The sequence below is a fragment of the Zootoca vivipara genome, chromosome 7 (assembly GCF_965207765.1).
Source record: "Zootoca vivipara chromosome 7, rZooViv2.hap1.1, whole genome shotgun sequence".
Taxonomy (NCBI): Eukaryota; Metazoa; Chordata; class Lepidosauria; order Squamata; family Lacertidae; genus Zootoca; species Zootoca vivipara.
In genome coordinates, this window is record NC_142590.1 from 65596910 (window position 1) to 65621132 (window position 24223).

At 40.2% G+C, this 24223-nt stretch overlaps 3 protein-coding genes across 36 annotated transcripts in view; 1 reads left to right on the forward strand and 2 right to left on the reverse strand.

The window, feature by feature from the left end:
• Positions 1–152: 152 nt before the first annotated feature.
• NFS1 (NFS1 cysteine desulfurase) lies at positions 153–16464 on the reverse strand. Of its 2 annotated transcripts, none has more exons than XM_088673466.1 (13): positions 16290–16464; positions 14599–14668; positions 13949–14065; positions 11415–11498; positions 10025–10177; positions 9484–9577; positions 8752–8886; positions 7326–7483; positions 6201–6306; positions 5170–5251; positions 3226–3309; positions 2867–2956; positions 153–1867 (listed from the first exon to the last, which is right to left on the reverse strand). In XM_088673466.1, the coding sequence occupies exons 1-13, from the start codon at positions 16382–16384 to the stop codon at positions 1804–1806; spliced, it is 1332 nt and encodes a 443-aa protein (XP_088529592.1). In that variant the 5' UTR covers positions 16385–16464; the 3' UTR covers positions 153–1803. The 2 variants fall into 2 exon arrangements, with proteins under 2 accessions (XP_088529592.1, XP_034977858.3); XM_035121967.3 differs by having other exon boundaries at positions 14599–14666; positions 16285–16464.
• A 48-nt stretch (positions 16465–16512) lies between these two features.
• ROMO1 (reactive oxygen species modulator 1) lies at positions 16513–20111 on the forward strand. Of its 3 annotated transcripts, none has more exons than XM_088673467.1 (4): positions 16513–16561; positions 16758–16848; positions 18489–18619; positions 19744–20111. In XM_088673467.1, the coding sequence occupies exons 3-4, from the start codon at positions 18489–18491 to the stop codon at positions 19850–19852; spliced, it is 240 nt and encodes a 79-aa protein (XP_088529593.1). In that variant the 5' UTR covers positions 16513–16561; positions 16758–16848; the 3' UTR covers positions 19853–20111. The 3 variants fall into 3 exon arrangements, with proteins under 3 accessions (XP_088529593.1, XP_088529594.1, XP_034977860.1); XM_088673468.1 differs by having other exon boundaries at positions 16758–16813; XM_035121969.3 differs by lacking the exon at positions 16758–16848.
• A 1428-nt stretch (positions 20112–21539) lies between these two features.
• The window catches only part of RBM39 (RNA binding motif protein 39), a 32466-nt gene continuing 29782 nt past the window's right edge, over positions 21540–24223 (reverse strand). For all 31 annotated transcript variants that reach the window (XM_035121955.3, XM_088673447.1, XM_088673449.1 and 28 more), the window contains 2 exons: positions 23769–23847; positions 21540–22533 (listed from right to left, as the gene is read on the reverse strand). In XM_035121955.3, coding sequence (XP_034977846.3) covers positions 22433–22533; positions 23769–23847 — 180 coding nt within the window. In that variant the 3' untranslated portion in view covers positions 21540–22432. The remainder of the gene's footprint in view (positions 22534–23768; positions 23848–24223) is intronic.

Consider the following 24223-nt stretch of genomic DNA (forward strand, 5'->3'; position numbering starts at 1 on the left):
AATGTATGGAACTGCAGAGTGGTGCACATTCAGACAAAAATTCCTATAATCTCATATATGCTTATGAGAACTAGGGTACTAGCTCAGTAAATCAGTGTATATATATTTTCCATCCCAATGAACAAAAATTCACAACTCAAACAAGTAAAAGCTGCTTTTATCTCTTTATTAATAGAAGAGTGCCACATTACCAAGTTAAACATAGAAAAGCATTTTTGTGCCAATTTTAACTCAGTATTTTGTTTTCAACACATTATCTTTTTTCTCTCTGCCTGCCTGTAATATGTCCTTTCTCTTTCACTGTACTTATATTGCACAGAATTCCTCTAAAACAACAAAAATAAATGTCTCAAAAAGTCTATGTGTACAGTGTAAGAAACAGTGTACAGTGTAATAAGTGTTCCAAAGCTGTTTTTTTTAAAAAAAATTACCGGGGGGGGATTAATGGCTTGCCCACAAAATGAAATTGAATTTTGTGATATGGTAATAAAACTGTCATCATTGCAGTATCAATGCTTCTTCCATTTTAAACCATGCTTTTGAAAACTTCTGTAACAATTTTGCAAATTAAGAACTCTCCTACATGAAGCAGTTTTGCTGGAACAGGTTTGCAATAAACATTATCTCAAGGAAGCTGATACAATTTCAATGGGAGTATATGTGTTGTGTATACTTGTAGTTAAGGCAAGTGATAGGATACTTCATTGATTGTGTGCTAACAATCCATTGCCTAGGGTCAGCAGCCATTTCCTTCAAAATGGTGTGCACACAAAGATGCATAACACAAGTGTTCATTTATTATAGACAGTTAAATTTCCTTCCTGCATTTATTTGAGAAAGCAGTAATAACAGTAAAAAAAAATCCCATACAAATGAGGGCACACATTTCTTGAGTACCAAAAATACTAGCACCACCAGTTTAACTTAATCTAGCACTGTCAGGCACCCTGAAGTGCAAGGCAATGACATTGTTTTATTTTTTAAGTGATGATAAATCTGGGATATTTCCACAACTGGTTTATTTCTAGACAGACACAATCTCATTCTCAATACCATAGCTTCTTATCCTCAGCAAAAACCAAACTTTGTTGCCCTACAGGAAAAACATTACATTGAAATCTTCCATCATCACTCAAAAATAAAGCAATAAATAGCTCAGAAAAAGTTACTCTGGAAAGCAAGAGAAAATATTTTGTGATAACAAACCAAGGGTAAAAGTAAGGAAAAGGTGAAATTGTGAAAAGGTGAATGTGATCTGCATTTGGGAGCTAGTAAGCCTTAGGCACAGTTGAATTCATTGCTATGTAGCAAATACCACTGCTCAAATATAAGACATGGACTTTTTAGATGGAAGACTGCCTTCTGTAAGAGGATTACTTCTGACCATACTGTCTGTTTGAACACAAGTTTTGCAATAAGACAGATGTTGCTGAAACAGATGCAAATTATTCTAGGTGAACCTACTGTAGAAACAAACTACTTTTTTATTATTTTTACAATAAGACAGTTGAAGATTTGGCATATCAAGCTGCGCCAATGCCACCTCCAAAATAAAAGTACTGCAACTTCTTTGGTTCCAGGAAACTAATGTCCATTTGTATTTGATGATTTGTAAGCACAATTGTTTACCTGAACAACATCACCTTAGATTTAGTTTTCAGGCTCCGAATTTAGAAAGCGTAACTGATTACCCAAAGATTTTGTATTTTTAAACAAGTACAACATGGTTTTACTCAGGAATGTAGAGAAAATATTACTTTAATCTATATCCATCCAGTCCAAGATAACAAGTGATTTCCTTGCTTAATGTTGTGTCCATTTAATGCTCTTCAAATCAACTCCATCCTGTACCATTTCCCATAGTGGGCTGTAAAATGAGAAGGAAAATTCAATGACAGTCAGAAATACAAATACAGTCAAACCTCAGTTTGCGACCGCCTCCGTTTACGACCGCTTTGTTTTCCGACCACCACGGACCCGGAAGTGTTTACATCCGGGTTACGCGGCGCTTGGATGCACAGAAGCGATCTGTGCAGTGGCGCATGCGCAGAAGCGCTCTATTTGTGCTTCACGCTCGCGCAGAAGCGTGCCTTCGGTGAACGACCGATTCGGGGAGCGACCGGCTCCGTGGAACAGATTGCGGTCGCAAACCGAGGTACCACTGTAATTTGACATCAACAGAACTTTCAGGAAATAACTAAGAACAAAATATTATTTTAAAAGAAGTTCCTCAAAGAACACTTTCTAATTACATAAAGTAATTATGTCTAAGAATGACTCCTATCTTCCGAAATACCCAATTAAGATGTTTTGTTATGGCAAAATTTCACCAAGGTTGAATGCCTGAACCCACAATGGGTATTATACTGAGACACTAGTAATGGAAATAAAGATATTTATTTATGAATTTCCACCCTTCTAAATGCCTATTTACCCTGGCCTTTGACACCTGATAAATATATATTAGGACCCACCTGATTCTGTGACTTAATTTGCTTTAACTGATTATAGTATTGTATTTTTGAATTGTTGTGATCTACCCAGGGACCTAATGATGAAGGTCCAATAGCAAATAATAACAATAATAATAATATTTAAGAAGAGGAATGTTTTATAAGTATTTTTGCTAATATCAGTCTAATGATAATGGGACTGCATGCATATTTGGGCTTTATAAGGATTGTGCCAGTTTGCTGTAAATATCAGGTTGGATCACAGCTACAGAGATAGTATATTCCTTCCCCTATCTTGATCTGCTCTAACCACTGAGATTCAGTGACTTCTGGGAGTATTTCCTTACCACAGACAGACTTTAATAGAAATCCTGTGATGGTTAATGTCTAATATTCAGATTATTATTATTTACCTCATCTCCCTTAATCTCTTCACATGCTGTATGCATTTTTTAACGGTATAATCTACCTCTTCCTCAGTAGTGAAACGGCTAATGCCAAACCTGAAATGAAGCAGAGAGCTTATCAGATGCAACACAGCACACATAAAAACATAAAAAGGGATTCTTCTCTTGATGGATGTAATATACCGTAATTACATGTGACTATCTAGAACAGGCATAGGCAAACTCAGTCCTCCAGATGTTTTGGGACTACAACTCCCATCATCCCTAGCTAACAGGACCAGTGGTCAGGGATGATGGGAGTTGTAGTCCCAAAACATCTGGAGGGCCGAGTTTGCCTATGCCTGATATAGAACTATAAGCCTTGCCTTATAGATGAGTGAGCCAAGTCTTCATCAGTTCCAATTGCACGCAACACATATGATGGTTCCAGAGATGCAGATGTGCAAGCACTAACGAGAAAAAACAATATGTTGGCATTTTGTCCTTACACAGAACTGGTATAGAAATCAAAATAGCAGACAACTTTAGAGTAATATACTCTTATTATAACTCTATCACTGCCACCTAAAGATTTACTGACTACAGAAACAAACTAAGAAGACTAATTCTGCAAGAGAAGAGTGTGTAATTGCATAATTAATAGAAGGTAAGGCATTTCAACTGCAGAAGCAGAAAATTAAAGAAGACAGAGTACAGCAACAGATTGGTGTTAGAAAAAGAAGTGTGGGGTAGGGGAAAAGATCAGAAAGGGTGGGTAATATATCAAAAAGTGTGTTATGTGATCAGGAACATAATGCCCTAAGTTGTTCTTATAATTTAGGGGGACTAAAGTACTGGAAGGACAGGGCAAAAAGATATTAGCAGGAAGACTTAACCATCTAGTAGATCCAGTTATAACCAATAAAGCTTGGTTGTTAAATTATGTAATTTGACATTTGCCAATTGAATTTTAAAAGGAATAATAAATATTTGAAAGGAGTCAGAAATGCTAATAGGACACTCCTTATAAATGGAAGTAAATCAGCCCTGATCAAAATAAGGAAAGATTCTGGATTAGATGGCTCATAGATTTGTTCTAGATCATCAATTCTGGTGACTTGAAGTGGAAAAGACCACTTTTATTCTGCTCTCCTTTAAATATATGCCATGGGAGTTCCAGGCAATCTCTCATCTGCACATGACCAAACTAAGACTTGCTTAGCCTTAACAATAGACTGCATAATGTGTCCTTAGACCATATTCCAGGCTCTCTCTTCTCTCATATGTAAGACTTCTAGAAGTCAGTTGGCCCATAACCTGTTATACTTGGGTCCACCATCTGTTGTTGATACTACACCACACTTTGACCAGTGTGATCAGCAGAGTATGCACAGCTCCAGCAGACTCTTCCAGCACAATATCAGAGTTTTCCTGCTTTCTAGTAGTCCACCTTTTTCACAGTTCCCTATCCCATTCAGCTCAGTTCAAAGTGTTGTTTAGTCGTTTAGTCGTGTCCGACTCCTCGTGACCCCATGGACCATAGCACGCCAGGCACTCCTGTCTTCCACTGCCTCCCGCAGTTTGGTCAAACTCATGTTCGTAGCTTCGAGAACACTGTCCAACCATCTTGTCCTCTGACGTCCCCTTCTCCTAGTGCCCTCAATCTTTCCCAACATCAAGGTCTTTTCCAAGGATTCTTCTCTTCTCATGAGGTGGCCAAAGTATTGGAGCCTCAGCTTCATGATCTGTCCTTCCAGGGAGCACTCAGGGCTGATTTCCTTAAGAATGGATAGGTTTGATCTTCTTGCAGTCCATGGGACTCTCAAGAGTCTCATGTTCAAAGTATGTAGTGTCTATTGTCTCATGGCACAAGACAAGCATAAATACATTAGCTACATTAAGAGATGCTGGTACATCATAAATTAATCTGCTATAATAGAGTTCTCTTGTCCCAGAAACAAACCTTGTAGTGATCACTTGCCTTTTACCATGCTAGCTCATCGTACTATACTGAACTGAACCATATAGCATGTAACATCCACCAAGATGATAAAAGCTCACACTTGGCAAATACCTCACACTGATGCCAATGCTGCTGAATTCAACCTTGGGTTTTATACCTGCCTCTGCATGTACACACATTCCTTAGAAAAAGGGAGGCTGGATGAGTCATGCTTTAAGTATTTAGCCTTCAACTGTTTCTAACCACCCTGTGTAGCTGGGTCTTTCTCTAAACAGAATCCAGAGACGAAGGGATGGACTCCTCAGACACGATCCAAGTGCTTAATGCAATTTCACCCATTCTTTCCTATTTACACCAACAATATTACCTTCCAGAAGACAGAGCCACATCTTTAAGGGCCATCAGCAGGCTTTCTCCTTCCACATATGCAAAGGATAAGTTAATGCAGCCTGCAAAGTTAACAAAGCAGTGTCAGCTTCTTTTAAGATTGTACTTTAGACAACAGAGTTTTCCAGAATCACAGAATGATAGAATTGTAGAATTCGAAGGGACTACGAGGGTCATCTAGTCCAGCCTCCTGCAATGCAGGAATTTTTAGCCCAACATGGGGCTCGAACCCTGCTCTTAAATAATCTGAGCCTATTTTCCCTTTATGGAATGTTTATTTTTCATTTCCTTTGAAATGTGAATGTCACCACAGCTCTGATCACTAGAGAGCTAAATGCTAATTCCAGAAATGCACAAAGAACAACTGTCTCACCAGCAGAGCCATAATTTTTATTTATAAACAACCTAAAACTGGCTAACGCAGTGGAAGAAAATAGTGAGCAGCTCTTTGGACCATTACAGAATTCTTCATTCAGTCCTTAATACAGTGATTTATCCTAATCCTAGTGCTCTACCTAAAACATACAATTCAGAACTAAGATGTAAAACAATAAGAAAAGCTTGTGCATAATCTGCAACTCACTGGGATTAATTTATGCAGTAATTTAAGGTCAGTACAGAAGCAGAAGACATCCCTGAATTAGTTAAACATCGTGTCTCGGTGACTACAATCTCTACTTAATTTCATGTTGACTTCATATGCTTAATAGAGCAACAGTAAAACTATTTAGCACTGATGCTGTTATATTATCTCAGTTTTCATCTAGTCATGAATATACAGAACATTGTATAACAGATGATGAGAATTTTGCAATATTTAAGCTATTTGTTGAGTTTCTGGGCTAGTACCCTATGAGCACAACAATGCTTTCAATTCTAAAACAATACTGCTGTAACAGATTAACACTTAAATCTGTTTTTAAATTTTCCAATGCTATATTCATTTTAAAAAGAAACCCTTAATGGTCAAAGGTAATTTCTGTAGTAAAGAACTCAACATTCTGCTAATACCTGGATAACGATGAACTGGATCGCCATTCATTATTACATCAGGAATTTCAGACATTATGTTTGTAACTAATCTGCCAGCTAATAAACTAATTCGCTTATGGTCATACTGAAAAAGAAACAAGAGAACTTATTAGCTATTCTACAAACATGCAGATGAGCCTTGATTGATGTACTAAAAATGTTGTATCAGTAAAATCTGGCCTGTTAACCAAAAAGACAAGGCAAAATAACACAATATTTGTCAGAGCAATTTCTCACACAAATAGTAACCACAGCAAAATTCAGCCCCAAGTTAAATATGAGAGTTATGGTTATCAAGCTGATAGCAGGCTATATCCAATGCTGGCTATGTGCAAGTGGAATAGACTTCCACATGCACAATGGGACTTCACCTACCTCTCCTCTCCCTTCCATGCTCTAATACCCCCAAATATGCCCCACATTTTCAGGGTACATGGGGGGGATGGAGGAAAGAAAGGATAGATTCTTTCTGTGAACAGAAGTCTGCTTGCACAACATTGGATTCCACCCCCTGAATTTGTGCTGCTATCCCACAATTGCTGCTGTAAAATTCAGAGATATGTAGCAGGAAAATTCTTTAAGAAATTGCCTCCATAATTGTTTGAAAATCCTATGCTTGAGAAGAAACAGAGATGCCCACCAAATGGAGGCAAATCCCTGTACAATTATTATAATCAATAAACACTAGTTGTTCTAGAAACTGCCTGCCTTCTCTTATCAACAGCAAGACAGGGACCATAAAGGTTCTAACTGTAAGGTTAGAATTTGTAAGAAACATGGCACAGAGAACTACTTAATGAATGAACATAGCACTACTAAAATAAACTTACTGTACTCAAAACCATCTCAGAAAATTGTTCTGCCAAGAAGGTCAAGTTTGCTTTGCTTATTTAACTGCTTTTACATATTATAGGAAAATAAAGGCTGAATTAAGGAGCATGATTACGGTAGTTCTCTACAGTACAGAGAAGGGCATCATATTAAACCCTAATCATTATTGTTAGAGGAATGTGTTGCAGACTTTCAACCATCAACAAGGCTTCAAAGAACATGGTAAAATAAATGGATCAAGAACATTTACACAACTAGAACTGCTCTTTATACCTCCATCTCTTGTTGTGCCAATTCGCAAGCTGCTCCAAGACCAACTGCTAAAGGAGTTGGCACAGTCCCAGAACGTAATCCTCGCTCCTGGCCTCCCCCACTTTGTAAAGGTTCCATTCTTACTCTTGGTCGCCGCCGAACATAAATTGCACCAACCCCTTAGAAACAAGAAGTTACTTCTGTTCAGTACACAGGTAGACTTTCCATACTGTATGTCTCCTAGCATATTTAGAAATATTTAGAAAAAATCCTTCAGGAACTTTTAATCAAGATTCTTCATCATAAGAGATGCATTTTAAACATTCAGGGCAACATCCAGTGATGTTCAGCCACTTGAGCAATGGCAATCTGGTTGCTACAACAGAACTTCCAGTTTCTCACTTGAGCTTGCAGCCCCCTATGCACCCCCCAAAATCTACTCCAGAGGGTCTCCCAACCCTCTGAAGATTTTTTTTGGGGGGTCACTGTGGGGACCTGCAGTGGGGGGGGGGGAGAGGAAGAAGAAGCCCTGTTACATAAACAGAACCATTCACATTTTGTTGGATCTCATCCTCAGATATTCAATTTACATTTCTAATTGGAAGAATCCTCATTTGCTAATTTCTATAAAATAAGTATCTTCTTATTTATCAAAATCCTTGAGGTGTTCTCAGCAGGATCTTCCTTTGTCATTATTTAACTCCAGAAAATGAGAAATAACTGTCTGGCATCCTAATCTTTAATATACTGGCAGAAAGTCATGCGTACTGTCATGCATACTGTCACATCCATACACACAGATGTCAACAGTCAACCTGTTAAAGCACATCTTACTATATTATAGACTGCGACCTTAGTGCCCTGTGCAGTCGTTTGCATGGAGGCTGCTGCATATAGATCTGTATAGTGTAAGGTATGTGGATAGGTATAGCTTATTCCATTTGTAGATGTATCTTCTTCCACACATAGCTGTCTCCAGATCTTGGATAGCAGACCAATGTTTAGGAACCAAGTTGTGTTCAAAGTGCTCACATGGAAGTACTTTACACCAAAATTCAAAGGACTTATTTCAAAGAAAGCTATTTTGAATGAAGTGCCCATCCATGCAAGGCAGTTGCAGGCTTTCCTCTGCTGTTCTCGTTTCCTCCTTAAATACTACTGCAGGAATAGGGAGCCTGAGGCCCTCAATATACGGTATTTCTGGACTACAAGTCCCATAATCCTTGATCATCATTTGCTATAATTGCTAGGGGTGATTAGAGCTGTAGGCCAGCAACATCTGGAAGGCCACAGGTTCTCCAGCCCTGTACTATGGTCACTGTTTTTCATGATGCCTTGACAAGGGTTAGCTATTTCTCCAAATGTTTATTTGACTACCTAATCAAATAAACCTGGCCACCTTTATTAGTAAAAATGCAGTAGTATCTAATATAAGAAATATCAATACCTTTGGGACCATAGATTTTATGGCCACTGATGCTCATTAAATCAATTTTCATATCATTGACATTTAGAGGAATTTTCCCAACTGCCTGTGCAGCATCTGTATGAAAGAAAATTTTATGGGAACTGCAGATCTGACCTACAATGCAAAAACAACATGGTTCAGAATGAAATATTATTTATATTTTATGAAAATGTTTAAAGATTTTAAACATACTGATTTTATCAATCAATTCAAATGTATTGCTAAAACCCAGAGGTCATCACAAAATAAATCTGGGAACAGATATAATACAAATGATGTCTGTGTTTCACCGCACTATTAGCTTTCAACTGCTGGGAGGTGGGCATTTAGATGGGAGTGAAATGGCGGAAAAGAAAAAGTGAAAAAAATCCCCACAGTCCTGCTTCAAAAGTAGACACATAAACAGTTTGGAAATCTGGTCACAGATCTCACATGTAACATCTGTTTTGACCCTCACAAATTATTGACAGACATAGAAAAGCTGTCAGATATTGAATGTGAGCCAATGATTTGTTTCTAAGTCACCACAATTATGTAGCTATTCTATGCTTCAACAGTGTGCGCTTTATAAGTATTTGGCATTTAAGCACAAGCTAAGACTATTATTTATTTATATATTTCAAATTTCATAACCAGTTTTTTGAGGAACTTCTTCCATAAAGCATCTTACAATCTTTCATAAAATCAATTCCACCCAAACTGTCAACTTACCAATGTCCTTAACTGGCTGTATCACTCCTATTTCATTATTCACAGTCATTACTGAAACCAAGCCTGTGTCTGGTTGTATTGCATTTTTTAGATCCTGGGGGAAATCATAGAAGAGAACTAATTCAAACTGCATTAGCACTGCAAATGAAACTTATTTTACAACTACACTGCACTTTTAACATATAAGCACCATTATATTCAATAGGGCAACTCCCTGTGCTGAGATGTGCAGTCTAAATGGTTAAAGATGTAAATCAATTTATTCTACTAGTACTGTAGTGAAGTTGGGGGAGTGTCCTTTCTTTGAATGCACCTGCTAAACTGATCCAATTTTGTACAATATACTAGGTATGCAGTAAACCTCACCCTTTTGTCACTGCAACCCAACAAACATTTCACCAGTTTTTATTTAGACAGCTCTCTGTAGCATCCATATTCTAAGTTGAAGACTGTATTTTTGTTAACATTCCATTGCAAAGGACTGAAAAAGAAGAGAGGAGCTGCAATCACATGGATACAAATTTGGAAACAAGTGATTTACCTTTATATCTATAATCCCATTTTTCTGTACAGGCAAGTATGTGACTTGAAATCCCTCAGCTTCCAGGGCACGACATGAATCCAGCACACACTTGTGTTCCGTTTGTGTTGTAATTATATGTTTCTTTCTGGATTTATAGAATCTTGCAACACCCTTTACACAGATAAAAGGGGGAAAATATTAGATCAAAACTGCTGGAGGTTCGTAGTTTCTATAAGTATCAAGTTTAAAAAAATGCAAAATGCCCAGTTACCTTGATGCTTCAAGCAATAGACAACACATTCCTAGGCACATTTACTCAGAAATAGGTCCCACCAAGTTCAGGGGGGTTTACTCCCAAAAGTGTGCATAGGATTGCAGCCCAAAACGGTATACATTTACATGGGAGTAAGCCCCACTGAACACAATGAGATTTACTTTTTGAGTAAATATGCAAAGGATTGCATATGAAAAACTATTCAAATAATCTTGGCAATTTTCAACTTTAGCTCAGTTTTTTAAATAAATTTCATGGTTTAATTTTTACATAGAACGTTTTTCCTAAGTGTAATTATGGGAAATAGCTACAAAGCAAAAATGTAGCCACAGAAACCTTACAAACTGCAGTATCTTGAAAAGAGACCTGTCAGTTTGTTTTGATAATGCAAATCTTTCTTTGCATAACTGTTTTAAGTACAAAGCAGGCAGAATTAGGTTTGGTTATATAATATGTCTCTTAACAGCAAGAAACCTTAGCCAATCTAATTTAAGGAAGGCAGAAGTTTAATTCAACTAGCAGTAGGATCTTACATGCATATCTGCATAGAAGTAAGTCCCACAGTGTTCAATAGGGCTTACCTCCTAATAAGTGAGTTTAAGAGCACAGCCTGAGGCTCTTATGCACACTTACCCAAAGAAGTCCCATGGAATTCAATAGCACTTACTTCTGAGTGCATAGGAGTGTGGTGTGAACCTGGTTAAGTTTACATCAAGTTGTTTTAGGAAGTTACAGTATACACTATATGATCTCAACCAAGTTACAATTACAATACATTTATGATACCAGAAACAACAAAGTATCTTTAGATATTTAACATGACTCAGTATGCTCATCCAGCAAATGCAAAAACAATAACATTATCCAAATAACCTTATGTAGAGAATTGTGACTTCCACATACTTAAAAAAACACAAGGTAATCGGTTTAGCATTTTTTAAGACTTGCCAATACTTTTATTTATTCTCAGGTAAAGCCAAAAAATATACACAGGATTGCACTGTTAGTTGCTGCAATTGTATTAAGCTTCTGCCTTAATTATAACACAAGACAGGACAGTAATATTTGAACATCCAGACTACTGTGAATTGTTTTTACATCACCATCACTTGGCATTACAATATAGTCATTTACCTTAATTGCTATGTTGTTTGATTCTGTTGCCCCACTAGTAAAAATAATTTCTCTAGGATCTGCTCCTATTAACGATGCAACTTGCTGTTTAAAAAAAGACAGAACACAATGTTACTACTTTGAGGCAGAAAACCACATTCACCAGACATTTTTTGTAACATATTTCAAAACACAACTGCTTCATAAGTCAGCAAGGGCAGATTTAGAATTAAACTGCATTTTTATGCTCACAGGTGGTGGTGCAGCCACTTCGTTATATTAAAAACAAAACAAAACATGGTCCAGTAGCATTTGCCAACTACTGCCTGGCCACTAGTACCCTCTTTTGGAGGGAAGGTAGCAGCAGCACATCTACAGGCATTCTTGGTGGACAGATTACCTTAACCCACTAACCACTGCAATCTAGATTTAGGTCTGATTTCATGGCTGAATTGCCTTGGTTGCTCCGATGGGTTGTCTTTATCAAAAAAGGGACAGGGAAGTGTGACTCTGTTGCTATTACTTGATCTCCCAGAGGCTTTTGATGCCATTAACAATAGTAACCTCCTGGGATGGGAGTTGGAGGCGCTGTGTTGCTCCAGGGCTGATTTCAATGAGTAGCACTGCATGGCAGTTTTGTTGGCCCCCCACAAAGTGTGCTATGGGGTGCCACAGGAAACCGTCCTGACCCCAGGGCTGTTTAACATCTGTATGAAGCTGTTAGGTGTCATCATTAGGGGATTTGGAGTAAGGTGTTACCAGTATGCTGATGACACCCTGCTCTATCTATTTCTCTCTGAAATCTAAATCAGATGAGGCTATGCAAGTATTAAACATGCTTGGGTGGAGTGGTGGGATGGATGATCGCCAATAAACTGAAAATGAATCCTGACAAGATGGAAGCTCTGTGGGTAAGTGGTAAAGTCCAGAAGGCAGCTCAGTTGCCTATTCTGGGTTGGACTGCATTCTTCCTGAACAAGCTAAGGTGTACTGCTGACTCCAACTTTGTCACTAAAGGCCCAAGTAGTCTCAGGGGCTCAGAGCACCTTCTATCAGCTTTCTATCAGCTTCGGCTACACAGGGATACCTTGGCCACAGTGGTCCATATATTTATCCCCTCAAGGTTGAATTACTAGAATGTGCTCTACGTGAAGCTGCCCTTGAGGTTTGCCTAGAAGCTGCAACTGGCATTGAATGCCAGGCTTTTTCAGGATAGCAGTATTGGCTATTGTTCATGTTGGTTTTACATTGGGCTTAATGTACTCTTACTGTTTTAAGTTTGTATCTTGCTTTTCTTGATTTTGTATACTGTCTTGCTAAAGGCAAGGTGATTCTTTTAAAATAAGATTCAGAAGCAATACAAAATACACAGGTGAGTGAGAAGATTATAAAGATTTTATTCAAAACAGCAAGCAATGTATACATACAAAGTAAGCAATTCAATCTGCTACTTGGAAGCCCTCAAGAAGTGGCAAAGCGACTCCCCCAGGTAGTCTCAGTTTGCATGCCCTGCGGTCGACCAGTCCGTGCACGAGCTTCAAAGAAACTCTGCCCAAACCGCCTGATTTTATAGATAGCTTGTGTGCCTTCCTAGACTGGCTACGTGCAGATCATCCATTAGCCGCCCCCTCCCAATGCATCACTTTTTCAAAACAATGTCCAATGGCAAAGAAGGTACCCAGCATTATCCTCCACAACTGATTAAGGCAGCTGGGGGGGGGCTTCACCTTCTCATTCTCAGGACATTAAAGACTGTTCTCACACCAGCAAAAAAAAATTAAAAGAGCGAGGGAGGGGGAAGGAACAGAGGCAGGAAGGGTAACCTTGTCAGATCACTAACTCCTCAATACATTTTGTCTTCTGGATGAAATTCCCATACCCATACATATACTGCCATGAGACATAGCTGCCAAGTTTTCCCTTTTCTCGCGAGGAAGCCTATTCAGCATAATGGAATTTCCCTTAAAAAAAGGGAGAACTTGGCAGCTATGCCATGAGATTTGACTGATAAGCAGTTTATAAATAAACTAGTGTATTTCAGCCCGTTCAATAAACGGGAGAGAGAGAGAGAGAGAAGCGAGCAGGGCTTCTCCGGGACGCGCTGCCTGCGTGAGCGAAGGGGAAAAAGAATAAGCCGTGAGAGAGGCGAAGGGGAAAAGCAGCAGCCGTGAGAGGGGAAAGTTGCGGCTGCGTTTCCCTCCAGTGACCGCCTGAGGTGGTTTGCTGTGGCGGCGGGCGGGCGGTTTGTGTGTGTGTGTGCGAGAGAGAGAGAGAGAAAGAAAGAGAAAGAAAGAGAGAGAGAGAGAAGCGCACGGGTCTATCTCGCAGCCTCCTCCTCCTCGCACTGCTGCTTAGAAGCGAGTGGTTGGCGGCCGCAGGTAGGTAAACGGTAGGCAGAGGGGTTGGGGGGGAGAGCGCACGCATGTGCGTTCCAAGTCTCTGGTCCAATCCCTGTGCACATGCGCAGTAGCGCGGAAACGGGACACAGGGAATCTGGATGCAGAGACACGGGGACTTTATTATATAGGATTATAAGAACAATGCAGAAATCTCACCTGTCTAGCTTTTTCCATAGCAGATTCACTCTCCCAACCATAAGCATGAGTTCTTGAGTGTGGGTTGCCATAAAAATGCACAAGATAGGGAAGCATGGTATCCAAAACCCTAGGGTCCTAGAAAAAAATATTAATAGTTCTTCTATTTCATTTCATCACTAACAAATATATTTCTGTATCAAAGATTTTTCCCGTACACACACAAATGCTTGGAACACACCCAGACCTGTTATTAAGGCTACAATCTTCTTTCTGTCTGTGTACACAAGACAGTATGGCCAGTATGGCAACAGTCTTTATTTCAGAGTAAATAGGATTAAAACGTGATTAAGAACAGGGTGTAAATGTTCAGCCATGTACTAGATCCAATGAGAAGTATCTGACTCAGTCAGACTCTAGAAATTATCATTTCTACAGATCTAGCCTGAGTACATCTTAGTCAGATATCATATTGTATTATTCTCTCACCTATCAAACCTCTCACGGTTGACAGGAGACTTGGGCTGTGATCCTATGCACTTACCTGGGAGTAAGCCCCCACTGAACATAGTGGGATTTACCTCTAAGTAAATAGTGCAGGACTACTCTGTAAACAATGTGCTTCTTTAAACAAACACTCCTCAAAAGAGTACAGTACTTAGTTCACAAACCAGAGGAGTAGTTGCCTGGACATCCATGTACAATGGTCGAAGCGAAGTTTCATCAGCACCTCCTATGCCTAGGGAAAGACAACTATATGAGTGACAAATGCAAATTTGCAGAAGATATCATTTCTACTATGGGGTGGAGGGCTTATCCCAGTATGTACCGGTAGTATATGAAGATTAATTAATGCACAAGCAATTCAGACAGATGGTTAAAACATATTTTAAAAAAATACTTCCACTTTAAGTTCAGCTTCAGAAGCTGATACACAGGACTTTATTGTTCAGGCAGCTATAACAAAGCATTTCAACCAGAATGTGGCATTTTAAAAGTTTGAAACTGAACCACCAGCAGAAATCAATTGAACTGAGCTCACACAATAGTGAAGCATTCAAAGAGCAAGATTATCTCCATAGCTTAGCTATATGTAACATATAAAACATTTTCAGATTCAGAATGTTTGGTTCCTACTACTTTTTTAATGGAAAGCAGCCACAGGAGGCTGGTAGTTTCAGCACAGGGACAGCATGAGGATAAAGGGCTATTTCATCCCTTTCCCCTCCTGGCATTTTCCTGCCCAAAATCATCCCCAATTCACAATGGGAAAGAAAAATGGCTACCTCTATAGAAGTGCAAGCAAGGGACAAGTAGAAAAGGTTTCCAACCAGTGATGTAGTAGAGCATGAACATGGGAGACAACAGCTTCAATAGTTATTCATACCTGGAGCAATGGCATCTGATTGGGCAGTATTTGCCAGCACTGCAAGCTTGGAAGTTGGATCTGGTCTGGCACATGATACTTTTATTAGGTAGGCTAGGCTCAGACAGTAACTGGCCCAAGGTCACCCAGTGAACTTCATGGCTTATCAAAGATGTGAACCCAAGTCCCTCCCAATCCAACATGGATTTATCAGGTCACTACTGTATTCTAAAAGTGGGCATTATGCAATGTTTTGCTGATCAACAAAGCAGCCTACTTCCCGCCCCCCCTTAACTGTTCTTAGGGATGTAACCATGGGAGCTGTCACGATGAGTTCCCGCCCTTCCAACATTTACTAACTACGCCACTTTTGCAAACCCAAGGTTGGGCCTGTAACTTTCAAAGGGCTGTAATCCCACTCCCGTCATCTCAACGATCCCTTCGGCTACTACAGTAGGACTCAATCGCAATGCCGTTTACTGTAGCTGACGGGAGAGAAAGTTGGACAGACCACCGCAACACCGGGAGGCGTAGTTATTTATTTACTACACGTTCTCTTTCTGCGTTTGAGCTTTTCACATCTGCCTGGGGCTAGCCAGCAGTGTCGCTGCGGCGGCTCTACCCCGTCCGATCTTACGGCTCTACGGTCCCGATCCTCTACTATTTTCACATTCTGTCAAGTTTGCTTCCAAATGACAGCAAACCCACTTCAGAGAGTAAGCCCTCAACAGGAAAAAATAACTGCTCAAGCTGCCTTAGGGAAGAAGGGACCAGGCGATTCTCACTCGTGTTTGGGGTTGTTTTTTTTCCTGCGCGAGCTTCCCAAGTCCGCAGCAGCGGAAAACATAACATTGCCCAGGAGGCAGATGCCATCGCAGCGGCTGAAGGGAACCGCCTACCAGCTGCTACTCCTGAAACTCTGGATCCGCCGGGCGTCCCGCCAGGCTCGCTCGCCCTCCTGGCGGGATTCCAAAAGAAAGAGCGCCGTTACCTTGCTGCTGCTGCTGCTGCTGAACCCCTGAAAGCCGCCTCCTTTGGCCGGCTAGCAGTCCTCTCAGAGCCCGCCATGTCGCCGGCCGCACCGCCATCATCGTCACTCCGCCTCCCGTCCTTCGCCTAGCGGAGCGCAGCCACAAGCACCCGCAACAACGACGCTCGCCTCTTCGCCTCCCCAGTGAGAGCCGTTTCCTGCGACGTAATCGGAGTGCGACGGAAGTGCAGGCCGAGCTGAGGGAAACTCGGGTTTAACGAGGCACGGAGTGGTCGAGGTGAGGGGGGGACCAGGGAAGAAGCAGGGCGAAGGTTGTTTGCAGGCGGGCCCAGAGAGCGAGATGGTCCAGGGTGGGCTTTCTGACGCTGGGTATCCGGGTGGGGTGGGGTGGGGGTCTCTTTAGGTTGCCATAGCGATGCCGCTGTTTGCGTTGTTCTCGTGTCCCGAGCCTTTCTCCGCCTTTGTGGTTTCAGCGAAACTGAGAAACTCAATAAGCAAGTGGGACAGAAAGATACGCGCGCCCTTAAACGTACGATATTTAAAGACCTCAGTGTTCGTTGCCACGTAACCTTAAAATTCTAAAGTCACGCGTGTTATTCTTGAGCCTATTTTATTGCGCCCCACCCCCCCGCATCCCCAACAAAGATGTGTCGGTCTTTTGTGAATTATTTCTCTTTTCCTCTCTGTATCCCTTTAAAAGCGGCAATGTTTCCAGAAACTGGTCCGTTTCTCCATATTGGAGGAAAATGCTGATACTCGCACAAGAGTTAAGCAAGAATATAGGAATTTTGATCTTTAAATTAGAATGGCTACGCTGCTGGCTTTTTTGGTGTTTTTTTAATATAAAAAGCATTATGTAAGCGTCTACGAGTTCAAGGTCTACATTGCACCATATTACAAATAATGACTAAGCCAGTTGAACTCCGTGGAAGATTCAGTGGGGATACTGTATATATCCTTCAAGCTAATGTTAACAATATGTTTGCCTGTTGTCGGGCCCTTTTGATTTCGGATTGTTTGGCAACTTGTGTGTTTGAACTTCTGCTTGCTAAACTACTGAACTACTACAAGTGTTAAAGGTAAAGGGACCCCTGACCATTAGGTCCAGTCGTGACCGACTCTGGGGTTGCGCGCTCATCTCGCATTATTGGCCGAGGGAGCCGGCGTATAGCTTCCAGGTCATGTGGCCAGCATGACAAAGCTGCTTCTGGAGAACCAGAGCAGCACATGGAAACGCCGTTTACCTTCCCGCTGTAGCGGTTCCTATTTATCTACTTGCATTTTGACGTGCTTTCGAACTGCTAGGTTGGCAGGAGCTGGGACCAAGCAACGGGAACTCACCCCGTCACAGGGATTCGAACTGCCGACCTTCTGATCAGCAAGCCCTAGGCTCAGTGGTTTAACCACAGCGCCACCTGGGTCCCTACTACAAGTGTTACCTAGTGGGAAAGTATTGCTCCTTAATTTAAACATTTAAGAATTTAAACAGTTGTAAAATAGAACTTTGTCTAAATATTTCTTAAGAGACCAAACAGGGTAGTAAATGAAAATAGCTTAAAATCTCAAAGTTTATAGTTCATTTCAAAGTTGCTGTTCATTCAACGAAGTTGATTTGGAACAGTTCTTTATTATTTATTGTAAATTGAAATTAAAACTTTTTTAAAAAAATAATAATGTTGAGTCCAAAGTGCTTGTTTTCAGCCTAGTCCTTAACTGACTTGCATTCATCCTTTGTACATTTCTATCACACGTTGATTGGCGATCCCAAAGAAAATGTGGTGACTAGAATAATACAGTACTAGGTTTAGTGCAGGAAACTAATTGCCATATCTTCACACAGGTAGGGCTTACTGCATGTTCAACTCATTTGCCTCCCTGGGGCATTTTGAGGGAACCTTTGTGATCTAAATAGGACCACATTTCCCCATTACACATCCCCCACATCCATTACAACTTCCATAAAAAGAGACATTTGTAGCAAGTTTTATTTTGTATGAAGCAAATCAAATTATGAATTCCTATGGTACTACTGTTGAAAACCAATAAAATACTTATTGGTGCAGGGACTTCTTTTTCACCTGTTATTCATAACAGTCATGTACATTGATCACACTTTCATATTTGGAGTAATCCATCCACACTGCAGATGAGGATTATCTTCTGCATAGAAGCGATATTGTTTAAAGTATTTTTTATATTTTTAGATGCCTGTGACAGTGGGGCCATATGGCCAATCCCAACCCAGTTGCTTTGACAGAGTGAAAATGGGCTTCATGATGGGCTTTGCTGTTGGTATGGCAGCAGGTGCACTGTTCGGCACATTTTCTTGTCTCAGGTATGTTGGAATGTAGTTGAATGCAACATAAATCCTAAGAAGAACCTTCGTTACCTTTCCTAGCCTAGTGCAATATGATCGTATCAGAGGCGGTAACCATTTTGAGCAGGGATTCTGTTTGCAGCCCAGCGTGAGTCAGAGATGCAGATATAAGTGTGTCCCACCCTCATTACGGCCATGGTCTGCACTCTTCCAAGTCCATAAGGACCCATGCGTTGGCAATTGCGTGTCAATTGGACGTGCCCCAAATGGCCACCGCCTGTACTTAACAATCTTTTATGCTTACTTCCCCACCTATTCTGTGGATTGTTGCCAGATAACATATCATGACTGCATTCCTGTATATTTCTGAGAGCAAGACACATTCATGAGTATAAAGCTTTAGATAAAATCTATTGTAGAAATCACTTCTACTGGAGAATAATTAGTACTAAAACTTTGTACACTTAAACTGTGTTGGTGTATATATACAAAGTAAAGGATGGGGTTTGGGGTTAATAGTAAATCTTAAAAGATGTGTTTTCTCAAATGACCTGCTATCATTAACTTCTTCTCTTTGGAGTTTAGTTTATGGGAAGTACTTCTGTTTGTTAGGACTCAGGTGGCACTGTGGGTTAAACCACAGAGCCTAGGGCTTGCTGATCAGAAGGTCAGCGGTTCGAATCCCTGCGACACGGTGAGCTCCCATTGCTCGGTCCCAGCTCCTGCCAACCTAGCAGTTCGAAAGCACGTCAAAGTGCAAATAGATAAATACAGCAAGAAGGTAAACGGCGTTTCCGTGTGCTGCTCTAGTTCGCCAGAAGCGGCTTAGTCATGCTGGCCACATGACCTGGAAGCTGTACGCCGGCTCCCTCGGCCAATAACGAGATGAGCGCTGCAACCCGTCAGTCACGACTAGACCTAATGGTCAGGGGTCCCTTTACCTTTACTTCTGTTTGTTAAGTTGCACTGGCTGGCAGACCACCCCGTGTTTACTATGAGCTAACTTGCTGTATAGGTCACTCCAAAGTACCCACTCAAAATTAGTTAAGTTTTTTATGTTGATTGCATTTCCCAGGAACAGACACAAATTTTCCCATTATTGTGGGAAGTAACCACCTCTGTCATTGTTTCTTCTCTTTTAGGTTTGGCATGAGAGGGCGAGAACTGATGGGTGGTGTTGGCAAAACCATGATGCAGAGTGGTGGAACTTTTGGGACATTTATGGCAATTGGCATGGGAATCCGCTGTTAATGTTACTTTTCTATCACGAAGACCAATGCCCCTGCAAGTTGGAAGTTCTGCTATGTAGTAGAGTAAAAATCTCTGCACCAAGATTGAATAATCCATCAAGTTAAGTTTCGGCCTTTATTACTGTAGCAAGAGTTTGTAAATCTTTTTCTCCACAACAAAAGTGGCAAAGGCAGTGGAGATTTAGAAGCAATGGAATCTCTGTATACAATGAATCTCCATGGATGTGACCTCAAATAAATGATCAATTATAGGAATCATACCTATTAGAAGTTGCTTTTTAATTGGTATCAAGTGTTTCCTGTGTGGGTATGATTAGTGTATTAAAATATCAGCCATTGATTGTTTATCAAAGGAATCTTCTGTCTTTGATTTTGTAAGCCAAACCAGGGAGGCTTGAATTTTTGCAAAAATCCCAAGTTTATGGAGGTGGAATAAAATTGGGCAAAAGTGTGTATGTGAAACTGTTTATAGAATGACTTGCAAAACAATTTGGATTGGGCCAGCATTAATTTGAATCATTGCATGGATAATCAAAAGAAGTTGGTACCAGGTTTTTGCAGTGTAAGCCTAATAACACTTTCATGTTTAAGTTACACTTATTCTGGAAGAGTAAAAATAATTTTCATTTCAAGTTTAAAGAAGTCCATAGCTTTCCACTTGGCGATAACAAGAACTCACTACTGTAGGATTGGATCACTACTATTATAGAAGGGGAGCTCAGGCCCTCTTATGCCTTTGAGGGGGATAAATAATGAGAACTTGTTTGGGTATGTTGTGAATTGATTTGGCATATTCTCCAGAGATTATTAACTATTTTCACTTAATAGGCATAGTTATATAGGGTGTCGCCCAACCGCATGTTGTCACTTATAAAATAATTCATTTTTAGTTTCAAATTTGTCTCAGCATAGCCTTCTCAAAATATAACCAAATTAACAAAACTTTTAGTTTAAAAATGTTGGGTTAAGAGCTTTCAATCAGTTGTCAAGGGCCACACACTTTACAGATAGGATACCATATCACCTAAATAACCTATGTTGCAATTTGAGCTTTACCAGCTGCATGGCTGTTAGTGGCAGAGAGGTGAACCTAAGTTCCCTGGAATTGACACATGGGAGTCATAAGTACCGCAACCTTTGCCATCCACATAGAAATTATAGAGTCCAGAAGAAAAGGCCATCAGGGTCATTGTGAGGAGTAAGATATGATACAACACTGGGTAGGGACTTGCTTCTGCACTTCCTGTGCTGAGCAGAGTAGTACACTGCTCCAACTAACAGGCAGGCCTCACTAGGTTTTTCCATCTCCATTGGTGAACATGTGCCCCATGTCTTTCATGTTTTTTTTAAAAATCACTCGAGATGGCAAGAGATGACAGCTGCGTATGCTTCCAACATTTAGTAACAGCAGCAGTCAATCTGTGGTCATGCAAACACTCCTAAAATTCCAAATGTGCCTGTAGGCCCAAGGTGGTTAGGGGCCCACCCTCTACACCGTGACAAATGTAGCTTGGTTTTTAAACTGTAAGAAATTCTGGTGGATATGTGTAAGGAAAAACTGCACTAAGGTGGAGGGAGGGAGGGAAAGAGAAGTTCAAACTATTGCTGATTTTCCAGCATTTTGAACCAAACTATTCATAATTTGCATTTTTCTGGCTGCACCTAATTTGAGTTCTCAAAAATAATGCTTTTGGAGGCCTTTAGGAGAATTTTATTGAGTGGTTCTTACAAAGATCATTGCAATATGAAAGTCATTTGTTGATAGAAATATCAAGCTGTTTTGTCAAACACATTGAAGTAACCCAAAAATATATTTCAGAGCTCACAGAGCTTAAAAAAGAGCAGATTATATGCAACCAGACAAAATATATTCCTGCATTTCCTACTTCAACTTTCAAACTTAGGTACATTCCCTGCAATCAATGGAACTTTAATCTGGAAATGCAGAGATAGCTTTGTTTGGAATTCTAAACACACCTTACACCTTATTTACAAGAAACTTTTACAGAGACAATCAAAAGTTACCATCTAGAAATAAAATCATCTATAATCCTCCCAATTTTGCCAACTGGTCAACATTAAGTGAGCAGAACAGCTGGCCAAAGAAATCACTCAGTAGCCTCTCAAATTTTTGATCCATACAAAACACACTAAATATGTCCAGTTAAATCTGATATTAACCTTTAGCAGAGCATCTACATTTAGGTGAATGTAAAATGTAATACCTGCATTAAAAGAAAAGGCTTGTGAAACATTAAAAATTATGTCCTGTCCACCTTTTACAGAAAAATCTTTTCTATGAGCTACATCTGTTCCTACAGATCACTTTAGCCAAATGTTCTAAATGTACAAGAATTACAAGGCAGAACAAGTAGTCAGCTTTGTATACAGTGGGAATGCTAATCAAGAGAACGAACACACAGCATTCCTGCTTACTCTATTTTTTTGTTTTTTGTTTAAAAGTAACAGGAAATGTACACGAAAGGACTTTACAGCCTTTCCTTTTGTTTTCTTCTAATTAAAAAGGTAACTCAAGTCTTCCTTCAAAAATAGCTATGTACAAAACTGACTAAATCCATCTTCATCGCCGAGAAGGAACCAAGAGCTGGGTTGCATTCATAGAATCAGGGAAAAGGTTGTGGTATGTTGGAAGTGGTACATACGCTGCTGTGATCATTTTACCTAAAAGAAATGAGAGAGGGGGAAACGGCTTAAAATTCTTATTTACTTTTTAAACAAGAATGGACAAAATGAGAAATGTGCAACACCTATGAAGTTCATTACAAGACCTCCAAGGACTATTGTTTTAGAAAACTTCTATCCTCACAATGCATCTGCAATGCTCAGGGAGGTTTTCAACAACAAAAAGCAGAAAAAAAACCATTAAAATCTTCTGTCCAACAAGAGCAATAATTTCCAGAATTAGAACTTGTTAGCCAGTCCAATGAAAAAATATTAAGGTTACAGTAAGTTAATAGTAAAATATCAGTGAATAAGGCAGGGGTTTTCAACCAGAGTGCTGTGGCACCCTGGGGTGCCTTGAATGATGGTCAGGTGTGCTGCAGGGAAAGCTGCCTCCTCACACTGCCTCACAGGGGCCTGGGAAGCATCCCCTGACTAGCCCCAGAGAAACCATTCGCCTGGGGAGCTTGTAGTTGGGGCTGCTGCAACAAACAGCTATGCAAGCCTTAGAGAGGCAGAGACGCAAGAAGCCATCAGAAGGGGGAGAGAAAGAAAGAGGGACAGAGGCCAGTGTTGCCCATGGCACCCCTGACCATCATTCAAGGCACCCCAGGGTGCCACGGCACACTGGTTGAAAACCACTGCTGTAACGTACAAAGATCTGCCTGGCAAAGAAGGATGGGGCATCAAAGGCTACATTAAACTTAAATGGAACTGTTGATCCTCTTGTAATAAAATTGTTGGGAAAGTATCCTGGGTAAGGGATGTCAAACTGAAAACAGGTGGAAGGGTTTTATATCTCACCCAGCAATTACCCAAGTGCTACTACACAAATAACCTTCTTCCCCAAAATATCAATCCCATCTGAGTTCAACTGCAAATCATCAATCTAGACAATTAAAAGTATTAGAACTCAAATCAACATGTGTTCTAAGGGCACTGGCTTACTAGCTCTGAAGATAAATTTGTAGGAAGTATGGTGGAGATGCTGTGGTTCTCAGTGGAAGCCTGCAAATTGATATACCACTTCGCCCAAGTACTTGTGATTACCTAGTTTTTTAGGTGGTGGTCTAAAAAACAACTCTCCTCACTATTTATTTCTCAAAGTCCCACCTGTTTATCTATACAGTACCTATTACCTATGTTAGACAGCAACAAGGCAAACATTACCTGAGGGTAATATGGCGGTATATAAATTCTAACAACAACAACAACAACAACTTTAAGTCACATACCTGCAAACCACCTTCCATGTAATGCATTGACAGCTGCAATTGCTGCAGCTATTGAAGGGCATTTGACATACACATTACCCTGAAATACAAACAACATTAACTGCATTTAACAGAACCTTTCACTTGCAGATTCAACAGAAATCAACAATTCAAGTTGTTGGAACAAAACTACCGATTAAATATGAACAAATATTTTAATCCATCAAATTAATTTAATATACTTATATCCTGCCTTTTCTGCACGAAGTTAATTCAAGGCAGCTTATGCTAAAGTACATCCTGCAATAAAAAAAGAAAAAGTAATTTGTTCTGAATGTTTAACCTGAGACAAAAGTCTGATGGTAGCATTTTGTACCAACTGAAGTTTCCAAAAGCTTTTCAAGGGCAGTGCCACAAAAAGCACGAGGTAACTAAGGATTGAAAGACTGGCATGGTCCAGTTTCATCAGGAAGGGT